This window comes from Salvelinus namaycush, chromosome 5 (genome assembly GCF_016432855.1).
Source record: "Salvelinus namaycush isolate Seneca chromosome 5, SaNama_1.0, whole genome shotgun sequence".
In the NCBI taxonomy this organism is placed as follows: domain Eukaryota; kingdom Metazoa; phylum Chordata; class Actinopteri; order Salmoniformes; family Salmonidae; genus Salvelinus; species Salvelinus namaycush.
The window spans coordinates 29,433,396-29,444,467 of record NC_052311.1 but is presented as its reverse complement, the minus strand read 5'-3'; the positions used below and the strand labels follow the sequence as shown (position 1 = coordinate 29,444,467).

Sequence of the window (11,072 nt, the reverse complement as noted above, 5' to 3'; positions counted from 1 at the left end):
TGAAGATGCTGCCATTCTGAGAAACACATCAAAACTATACCACTCATCACTTTTAGAACGATACAAAATATGCTTTCTATGAGTCTCAGAGATGACTCGCGTCATATGTTAACATAGTACATAAAGGAATATGACGAGCAAGCAAGCAAAACCTATTTTGCAGTACTTCTAATATAACACTGTAAATTAATGTAGACACTAGTATACAAGCACCAGATAATTTGAAGACTGACAAGTGGATATAGAACGGCTAAAATGACATCAAGGGATGTATCTCTTCGAACAGGGATCTTTAGGCCAAGATGGGCTCATGAGTGGCGCAGCGGTCTAAGGCACTGAACCTCAGTGCTTGGTGCGTCACAAGACACCCTGGTTCGATTCCAGGCTGTATCAAAACCGGACGTGATTGGGAGTCCCTTAGCCTCGTCCGGGTTTGGCCATCATAAATAAGAATTTGTGCTTAACCGACTTGCCTAGTTAAATAATGATTCAAATTAAAAAAAATAAATGAGCAATGTGTGTGGGCAAATGTATTTGTGACAAATGGTGTAGAATGTGTTTCTCCCGAATTACACATTCTCCTTACCTTTTTGATAGCAATTGATTTGAGTCTTTACAAACCTGACCAGTGAATCTACCTCTAAGGTCCTCATTGATTAGAATTTAGTATCCTTACTTTCCACACCAAATAAAATACATGCACCATGATGATCATTACAGCAAAACAATTCAGACATTCTACAGTCACACTCATTGGTGCTTATTGGCCAAAGAAACCTTTCATTGGTGGGGAAACACGAAGAGCCAGCCGCTCTGGGAAGGCCAGCCACTCCACAGGATTGTAGACCACAGTGGATGAGGAGGTGGTTTTGAGCAGTTCAAATTTAATACCCCCCCTTCGCTACAGAAACCCAGGTAAAAAAAAATAAACTCCCCACTCTCATAAAATTACAACAGCAGGAACCAATAAAAAAATGAAATGCATTTTTTTTACGCATTGAAGGGGGAGAAGGACAGGATGAGGGGAAGAAATAATAATTTTTTTCTATATGCGAGGAGTGAGTCCAAAGTCTTCATCAGACCGTCATAATCAGACCGGGGGGACGGTGGGGGTCAGCGAGTGAGGATTGCTGGGAACTTGCTGTTGTGTTCATTCAAAATGGAGGGGAGAAAAATCTACGAACAAAAAATATTTGAGTCAAGTCCAATCCAACCAGGGGAAGGAACCAGCACTCTAAGGCAGGGATTCATTCAGGAAGGGTTGTGTCCTTCTATGGATTGAAATCAAATTTCACTCTTCAGCCTGTGTGAGCGTTAGTGGAAGTGTGTGTGTGTGTATATGCATTTAAAATTGAATGTACTGTATATGTCTGTCTATATGGTCGATTCAGCTCCCCCTCTCACTTGCAGCAAAAGATAAGTCATTTTTCTTTCCTTATTTCTTCATTCATTCTTGCAGGTTTTTCCCCCCTCTTTCTCCCCAATTCAGTTCCCTACTACCTAGTAGTCATCTAAATCGAAAAACTCATCGTCCTCTGCCTGGTAATCTATGGCCTGGAAATCCACCCTGTACCGCAAGCATCCTGAGAAAGAGAGAAAAAGTCAATTATCCAGGTGAAGACTTCTGCTGGATTGAAGGGTCATTACTAATGTTAGGCTTTTGAATTTGATCTCATGCTCACATGCTGTGAACTACCTCCACAACATGACCATAAGAGAGACACCTACACTACTGTTCAAAAGTTTGGGGTCACTTAGAAATGTCCTTGTTTTTGAAAGAAAATCACATTTTTTGTCCATTAAAATAACATCAAATTGATCAGAAATACAATGTTGACATTGTTAATGTTGTAAAATACTATTGTAGCTGGAAACGGCTGACTTTTAATGGAATATAGACGTAGGCGTACAGAGGCCAAGTATCATCACTCCTGTGTTCCAATGGCACGTTGTGTTAGCTAATCCAAGTTTATAATTTTAAAAGGCTAATTGATCATTAGAAAAACCTTTTGTAATTATGTTAGCACAGCTGAAAACTGTTGTGCTAATTAAAGAAGCAATAAAACTGGCCTTTAGACTAGTTGAGTATCTGGAGCATCAGCATTTGTAGGTTCGATTACAGGCTCAAAATGTCCAGAAACAAAGTACTTTCTTCTGAAACTCGTCAGTCTATTCATGATCTGAGAAATGAAGGCTATTCCATGCCAGAAATTGCCAAGAAACTGAAGATCTCATACAACGCTGTTTACTACTCCCTTCACAGAACAGCGCAAACTGGCCCTAACCAGAATAGAAAGAGTGGGAGGCCCCGGTGCACAACTGAGCAAGAGGACAAGTACATTAGTGTCTAGTTTGAGAAACAGACACATCAAGTCCTCAACTGGCAGCTTCATTAAATAGTACAAGCAAAACACCAGTCTCAACATCAACAGTGAAGAGGCGACTCCGGGATGCTGGCCTTCTAGGCAGAGTTCCTCAGTCCAGTCCAGTGTCTGTGTTCTTTTGCCCATCTTAATCTTTTATTTTTATTGGCCAGTCAGATATGGCTTTTTCTTTGCAACTCTGCCTAGAAGGCCAGCATCCCGGAGTCGCATCTTCACTGTTCATGTTGAGACTGGTGTTTTGCGGGTACTAATTAGTGAAGCTGCCAGTTGATGACTTGTGAGGCATCGGTTTCTCAAATCAACAATTTTCAGCTGTACTAACATAATTGCAAAAGGGTTTTCTAATGATCAATTAGCCTTTTAAAATGATAAACTTGGATTAGCTAACACAACGTGCCATTGGAACACAGGAGTGATGGTTGCTGATAATGGGCCTCTGTACGCCTACGTAAATATTCCATTAAAAGTCAGCCGTTTCCAGCTACAATAGTCATTAAAAAAATTAGCAATGTCTACACTGTATTTCTGATCAATTTGATGTTATTTTAAAATGGACAAAAAAAAAAGTGCTTTTCTTTCAAAACCAAAGACATTTCTAAGTGACCCCCAAACTGTTGAACGGTAGTGTATGTTATAACCCTATAATAACAAGTGGCTGGTGCGGACTCACCCCCGATGCCTCCGAAGCCCTTGACAAACTGGGAGCCTTCTTGACTCTTGTCTGTGACGATCTCCAGCGTGGCTCCAAACTTCTTGTAGTTGTTGGCGAACCACTCCAGCAGAGGCATGCTCTCAATCAGCTCGTGGTCCTGCCCAGTCTGTGAACATGCGCACACACCAAATGAACACAGAGAGCGCAAAGAAATGTTTACAAGTAAGCAACAAATTGAACCGCCCGAATGGGTTCAGGAACAGAAAGTGTTGTCAAGGCAACTGTGTGTATGACCAAGGGATAGAGAACAGGGCTTTACCTCCTTGTCTGTGAAGTGGGACTTGTCTTTCTCCTGCTCTGGTGTTAAATACAGAGTCTTCTCATCTGAAACACAAACGGCCAACGGAGACAGGGAATGAGAAAACACGTGTGTGTGTGGGAGTGAAAAGGGAGTGTGTCTGTAGCATTCTCTGCTCAGTTGTTCTACTTCACAGAGCAAGACAACATACTGCACTCGCGTGTGTGTGTGTACCGTTCTCTGTTCCGATGCTCTCAGCCCCGTGCAGGCGAAGGATGTAACGCATGGTGTCCAGGTTCTCATAGACGATGAGGATCTCCACAGCTCCCATCTCCAGGGCTTTGAGTGTGTCCTCCACGCCAAAACAGTACTTCCCCGTGTCCTGACTGATCTCATCAAAGTACCGCCCTGCAGCCAGAGAGAAAATGGGGGGGGGGGGGATAAAGGGTCAAATAAAAAAGAATGAGTGACTGGGGGATGGAAATGGGGTAGCAATCATCATTATCACTCATCATCATTCACAATCTTCACTAACCCGAACAAACACACCGGACAAACGCAGGCACAGGCAAACATTCGCTGGGATAACCCAAAATCTAACCTCAACATGTGCCACAAACACACACCTATGAGCTTCTTTTCCTGGATGAACTTGACGTTGGAGAGGACCTCTGCCGACAGCTCGATGGCCTGGTTGAAGCCGTTCTCTCCTCCGTACGAGATGTCCACCAGCTTCAGAATCTTCGCCTGTAACCTCTGCGCGCGCACGCACACAAACTAGGGGTTAGTGTGCAGTGCTACGCATTGTCACTAAGAATGAGCAACTCCACAAGAGCAATTGCACCAAAAAGCATCAGTCTGACAAAGGATTGACTGATCACAGTAAGGATCGGCGCAGCATAAACCATGGATCATCTCAAACACACACTTACAGGGTCAAACATGTCGGACTGGCTGAGCTCAGTCTTGAAGTCGGCAGACCCTGCTAGGACCATTCCGGCCACGTTGACCTTGTCGTTGGACACATAGAGCTGGACGGCTGTCTCAGCCACCTTCCTCACATAGTTGTGCCTCTTCTCCATCCTCAGACGGGCAAACCGCAGAGCAGACTGACCTCCTCTGCCTGACAGAGTGAGAGAACGTTAGATGGATAGAAAAGTAGTGATGGGGGATAACATTTCTTTTTTTGATCAATTGTTCTTATTTAAAATCTCTAATGTTCTTGTTCTTATGTCCGTCTGTGTCCGTGTGTGTGTAATGAGCGGAGCGTACCGTGTTTTTTGGGCAGGTCCACGGTGAACTTGTGCAGCACCTCTCTGGTGTTCCCCTGGAGTGTCCCGAAGAGAGCCCCGCTACCATCAATCACTATGAAACCAAACTTACTGTCATCGGACAGCAGGGCCGTCAGCGCCTGGTGAAAGGGAGAGAGTAGAGAGGGAAAAAGACAGAGGGCAATTTCATTACCATTAAACACCCACAAAGAGGAGACATACAGTGCCTTCTGAAACTATTCAGACCCCTTGACTTTTTCTACATTTTGTTACGTTACAGCCGTATTCTAAAATGGATTAATAAAAAATCCACACAATACCTCATAATTACAAAGCACAAACAGGTTTGACATTTTTGCATATTTATCAAAAATAAAAAACAGAAATACCTTATTTGCATAAATATTCAGACCCTTTGCTATGAGACTCGAACTTGAGCTCAGGTGCATCCTGTTTCCATCGATCATCCTTGAGATGTTTCTACAACTTCATTGAAGTCCACCTGTGGTAAATTCAATTGATTGGACAGGCACACAGCTGTCTATGTAAGGCAGGGGTGGGCAATTCCAGTCCTCGAGGGCCTGCTTGGTGTCACAATTTTGCCCCAGCTAACACGCCTGACTCCAATAATCACCTAATCATGATCGTCAGTTTAGAATGCAATTTGATCAGCTGTGTTTGCTAGGGATAGAGAAAAAGTGCCAATCAGGCACCAATCAGGCCCCTGAGGACTGGAGTACCCACCCCTGATATAAGGTCCCACAGTGCATGTCGGAGCAAAAACAAAGCTATGAGGTTGAAGGAATTGTCCGTAGAGCTCCGAGACAGGGTTGTGCCGAGGCACAGCTCTGGGGAAGGGTATGAAAACATTTATGCAGCATTTGAGGTTCCCAAGAACACAGTGGCCTCCATCATTCCTAAATGGAAGAAGTTTGGAACCGCCAAGACTCTTCCTAGAGCTGGCCACCTGGCCAAACTGAGCTATTGGGGGAGAAGGGCCTTGGTCAGGGAGGTGACCAAGAACCCGGTAGTCACTCTGACAGACCTCGAGTTCCTCTGTGGAGATGGGAGAACCTTCCAGAAAGACAACCATCTCTGCAGTGCTCCACCAATCAGGCCTTTATGGTAGAGTGGCCAGACGGAAGCCACACTTCAGTAAAAGGCACATGACAGCCCGCTTGGAGTTTGCCAAAAGGCACCTCAAGACTCTCAGACCATGACAAACAAGATTCTCTGGTCTGATGAAACCAAGATTGAACTCTTTGGCCTGAATGCCAAGCATCACATCTGGAGGAAACCTGGCACCATCCCTACGGTGAAGCATGGTGGTGGCAGCATCATGCTGTGGGGATGTTTTTCAGCGACAGGGACTGGGAGACAAGCAGGATCGAGGGAAAGATGAACGGAGCAAAGTACAGAGAGATCCTTGATGAAAACCTGCTCCAGACCACTCAGGTCCTCAGACTAGGGCGAAGGTTCACCTTCCAACAGGACAATGACCCTAAGCACACAGCCAAGACAACGCAGGAGTGGCTTCGACAAGTCCCTGAATGTCCTTGAGTGGCCCAGCCAGAGCACGGACTTGAACCCGACCGAACATCTCTGGAGAAACCTGAAAATATCTGTGCAGCAACGCTCCCCGTCCAACCTGGCAGAGCTTGAGAGGATCTGCAGAGAAGAATAGGAGAAACTTCCCAAATACAGGTGTGTCAAGCTTGTAGCGTCATACCCAAGAAGACTCGAGGCTGTAATCGCTGCCAAAGGTTCTTCAACGAAGTACTGAGTAAAGGGTCTGAATTCTTATGTAAATGTGATGGTTTTTTAAATTTTATAAATAAGAAAAGAATTATATATTTTTTTTTTGCTTTGTCATTATGGGGTATTGTGTGTAGATTGAGGGGGGGGAAACAATTTCATCCATTTTAGAATAAGGGATGTAACATAACAAAATGTGGAAAAAGCCAAGGGGTCTGAATACTTTCCAAAGACACTGTACATATGTAGAGCTCCTACCTCAGTGTGGAACTTGTTGTCACAGAGGTACAGAGAGGTGTTGATGGGTTTAAAAGGCTCAAAGTCTATGTTGACTTTCTTCTCTTTGCCCTCATCTGTCACAATGGTCCCACAGTACACCACCAGGCCGTTAGGGGGCACTGCAGGAGAGAGACGGGACTTAACAGTCAACACAGGCAAGACCCAGTGACCATTAAGAAATATACACAACTAACAAGAAAGAGACAGACATCCTTGCTGTAGCTTTGGAGTCCACTATGAGGTGGTCAAGGCTCCTAGCACAGATACATGATGACACACTTAGTTCCATTTGAACACAAATCACTCACCCTTATTGTATAGCTTTAGTCTCTGCTGTACAGAGGTAATGGCCCCGAGCACAGAGAGCCTGTTGACTCTGCTCTTGATGTTGGAGGCTGTCCCAAACTCATCAGCCAACATCTTGGCCACTCTGGAGATCTGGTCCTTCGGGGGAATGATCAGCGAGATCATACTGGTTCCATTACTGAGAGAGGGACAGATAGTGTATTTACAACCTTGAAAGTGTGTGTTTATGTAACTGTCTTAGTCATATCAAACTCTGAAAGGAATGAATATGCTCTCATAATCAAAACAAATCTGCCAACCATCAACCCCCCCAATCATTCTCTAATATTACCTGACCCATATCTACCCTTGTAACACACACCTCAACTTTAAAACAGTCTGACACAAAACATTACTGTCTGAAAGGGGAGGGGCACACAGTCCCATACAGAACAACAAGTTCTGTCCTTGACACCAACGACTGTGCTAAGCCCCCACCGTGCCACATTCACTACCAGTTAAAGGCAAACCAGCGAGCCATACACGTTGACGTAATTGTCAACCGTATGTGTATGTAGCAGAGGATTCTGTGCCAGTGGACAATAAGAACACTTCGGGGGCAAAGCGGTCCCATTTGCCTAGTCACACTGCCGAGTAAGCCACGTAGCTAGCTTTGTCAACTACTTATCTAAATGAACATGGATGACCGCTAGCTAACTACACACATTGTCAACAAAGGAATAGGAAGTGGCAGCCGTGTGCCTGCTGCTTGCTACTCAAACATACTGCAGCTTTAAGCCTTCCACTCCCAAAGACAAAACATGCTCAATGCTGCATCTTGAAAGGAAGCCAACATGGCCAACAACTGCTTTATCTATCGCAGCATATGGGAACATACTGGTGTCAGTTAGGTGCAATTGTACTGGGTTGCACAAAGACAGTCCATGGGAAGCTAACGTCAATTAAGTTAAATACAATTGTGTTTCAACTTACTGTGCCAGTGGCACCACATGTGGCCAAAAAAGACAACTTGTTCGGGACTTTAATTGACGACATGATGTATGCAGAGGAAGTTGGTCTACAACAGACCCATGTTTGGAAAGTCAGTTAAATATTAATACGATCCTCTAGATATTTTGTCTCAAACCCCCCTGTCACAATGACCAACCGTCCTGGCCACTGCCACAGTACTAGCAGTTAAGTTGAAATTGAACTTCTGGCTTCCCAATGACTGTTTTTGTGCAACCAATACAATTGAAAACAACGCTAGTGTATACTGTACACCCGCGTTGCTAAAAGCACCTAGTCGTCAGTGTGATATACAAACGACCCGCTGTTCTAAAGACCCCATCCACAGAAGCCGGCATTTTCAGCTAACATGTAGCTAACTGGCTAACTAACCCGGACATAAACACACACAAGTAACCGAGCTACCGTTAGCTACAAATAACACGAATGGCATCATACTAATTATACGACAAAAATCGAATATTGGTAGGAACTAACGTCATTTCCAATGTTGACTGTGTTAATAGTACGTTAACTGGCTAGCTAGTACCACTCCCAAAATTCGTCCTCGCCTATCCAGCTGTCCATTCAGGTCTGCATATCTCCGTCTCCCACCACTCCTCCGACACCCAGTGAGACGTCCTGTATCGTGTGCCCATTTCAACCACTTACCCTCGGGCAGCTTCCAAACTTTTAATCAACTTCTTGATTTTCCATATCTCCACGTTCCTGTCCGCTGCGTTAGGGTCGTCCGCCATCTTTCCTGCTGTAATCGCTTCAGCACCTGAAAGAGAAGAACATCAACTAGCGGGCTAACGTTGCATCAGCCGCGAACACAAAGGATAGATTTAGCTAACTTCATAAGGTTCAGTGACTGGATTTTAGGTTGCCAGGGTGACAGTTGTGTGTCTACCTCTCTGAGCTAGAAGCGGGTGTCCGAGAGGGACCTGACCAGTGTGGTGGACCGACCGGGAGGAAAGACTCTACCCCGCTGCTGTGTCAGTAAAGTGCGCGGAAAAACTAGGCCTACGCACTCTTCCCAGGCCCTAGTGTCCACCCTATTCATTGTCTAAAGTCGCAACCCGACCTAGTTTCAACTCTCTTCCTCGAGAAACCGTTAAACCATCAAAATGTCTACCGGTTCCAAACCCTTTCATTTACAAAAACGACGAAGATACCGTACCTGCCTCAGGCAAAGCCACTCCGGTGTCTGCGCTACAGCTGCCGCTCTAGTTCGGTCGTCGGTGAAATGACGTTGTCCACTTGCCTCTCCTGCCGGTTCCTCTCTACCACACTCCATAGGCTTCGCGTGGTGAGATCGGGGCTCACATGTGGGACTTCCTGGAAACGTAGAAACACTGAGGTAAATTTCTGGTTGGTCAAAACTCCATGTTGATCATGGATATCTATACGGTGATTGGAGTGATTCAATATTATACGAAGATGGGCAGGGATATCTCAAAATGGTTTATATGGGATTTGTAGTCAAAATTATAATTTGTTATTCATCTCAATTTAAAGTTCTCCTGGACTTCTTTAGTGACTATGATGGGGGAAAAAACGTAGTTTAACGTTTTAATGTCACGTGAAATGCCTTTCTTGCTAGCTCTAAACCCAACCATGCAGTAGTCAATATCATTGTAGTACTAAAAATAACATAAGTTAGAACAAAATCACACAATAAATAGAAATAAGAAGAACATGATAAGTAAGTAAGCTATATACAGAGTCAGTTCCAATACCATATTTACAATGTGCAGGCATACTGGAGTGATAGCGGTAGATACACTATATATACAAAAAAATGTGGACACCCCTTCAAATTAGTGGATTCGGCTATTTCAGCCACACCGTTGCTGACAGGTGTATAAAATCGAGCAACTGTAAAGTTTGGTGGAGGAGGAAAATGGTCTAGGGCTGTTTCTCATGGTTCGGGCTAGTCCCCGTAGTTCCAGTGAAGGGAAATCTTAACTATACAGCATACAATGACATACTAGACTATTCTGTCAAACTTTGTGGCAACAGTTTGGGGAAGGCGCTTTTCTGTTTCAGCATGATAATGCCCCCGTGCACAAAGCGAGGTCCATACAGAAATGGTTTGTCGAGATCGGTGTGGAAGAACTTGACTGGCCTGCACAGTGCCCTGACCTCAACCCCATCAAACACCTTTGGGATGAATTGGAACGCCGACTGCGAGCCAGGCCTAATCACCCAACATCAGTGCCTGAATGCTCTTGTGGCTGAATGGAAGCAAGTCCCCGCAGCAATGTTCCAACATCTTGTGGAAAGCCTTCAAAGAAGAGTGGAGGATGTTATAGCAGCAAAGGGGGGAACAACTCCATATTGATGCTCATGATTTTGGAATGAGATGTCCGATGAGCAGGTGTCCACATACTTTTGGTCATGTAGTGTATGTACAGGGTGACTAGGCATCAGGATATATGATACACCGAGTAGCAGCAGCGTATATGTTGATTGTATGTATGTATGTGCGTGTGTAGAGTCAGTATAAATGTGTGTGCATGTTCTGTGTGTGTGAGCAAATTAAGTGAGTGAGAGTGTGTGTGTGTGTGTGTGTGTGTGTGTGTGTGTGTGTGTGTGTGTGTGTGTGTGTGTGTGTGTGTGTGTGTGTGTGTGTGTGTGTGTGTGTGTGTGTGTGTGTGTGTGTGTGTGTGTGTGTGTTGGAGTGTTGGTGTGCATGAGTGTGTGGAGTCCTGTGAGGGTGCATAGAAACAAAATAAATTGCAAGGGTCAACTCAGATAGTCTGTGTAGCCATTTAGTTAGCTATTTAGCAGTCTTATGGTTGGGGATAGAAGCTGTTCAGTAGCCTGTTGGTGTCAGACTTGATGCAAGTCTTCACAACTGTACTCATGTGTGTGGACCATTTTAAGTCCTTAGTGATTTGGACACCAAGGAACTTGAAGCCTTGACCCCCCCCCCCCCCCCCCCCCCCATCTGCTGAAGTCCACGATCAGCTCCTTGGTCTTACTGACGTTGAGGGAGAGGTTGTTGTCATTGACCTCCTCCCTGTAGACTGTATTGTCGTCACCTGTGAAAAAGCATACCACCGTTGTGTCGTCAACAAACTTGATGATGCTGTTGGTGCGTGGCCACGCAGTCTTGGGAGAACAGGGAGCAG

General features: G+C 44.9%; 1 protein-coding gene across 2 annotated transcripts; it reads right to left on the bottom strand.

Annotated features, from left to right (window-relative positions):
- Positions 1-856: 856 nt before the first annotated feature.
- On the bottom strand, positions 857-9,228 carry LOC120048173 (eukaryotic peptide chain release factor subunit 1-like). 2 transcript variants are annotated; one of them, XM_038993926.1, is made up of 11 exons: positions 9,116-9,228; positions 8,605-8,716; positions 6,948-7,123; positions 6,619-6,758; positions 4,607-4,745; positions 4,267-4,457; positions 3,961-4,090; positions 3,569-3,742; positions 3,356-3,420; positions 3,055-3,202; positions 857-1,583 (listed from the first exon to the last, which is right to left on the bottom strand). In XM_038993926.1, exons 2-11 carry the CDS (start codon positions 8,688-8,690, stop codon positions 1,501-1,503), a joined length of 1,332 nt encoding a protein of 443 aa, XP_038849854.1. In that variant the 5' UTR covers positions 8,691-8,716; positions 9,116-9,228; the 3' UTR covers positions 857-1,500. The 2 variants fall into 2 exon arrangements, with proteins under 2 accessions (XP_038849854.1, XP_038849853.1); XM_038993925.1 differs by lacking the exon at positions 9,116-9,228 and adding an exon at positions 8,846-8,958.
- Between the last annotated feature and the right edge of the window lie 1,844 nt (positions 9,229-11,072).

Coding starts and splice junctions, on each gene's coding strand:
- LOC120048173 (XM_038993926.1), bottom strand. CDS start 8,690: ATGGCGGACGACCCTAACGCAGCGGACAGGAACGTGGAGATATGGAAA. Junction 4,458..4,606: donor GGACCTGCCCAAAAAACACG/GTACGCTCCGCT, acceptor TCACTCTGTCAG/GCAGAGGAGGTCAGTCTGCT. Junction 3,203..3,355: donor CCCACTTCACAGACAAGGAG/GTAAAGCCCTGT, acceptor GCATGTTCACAG/ACTGGGCAGGACCACGAGCT.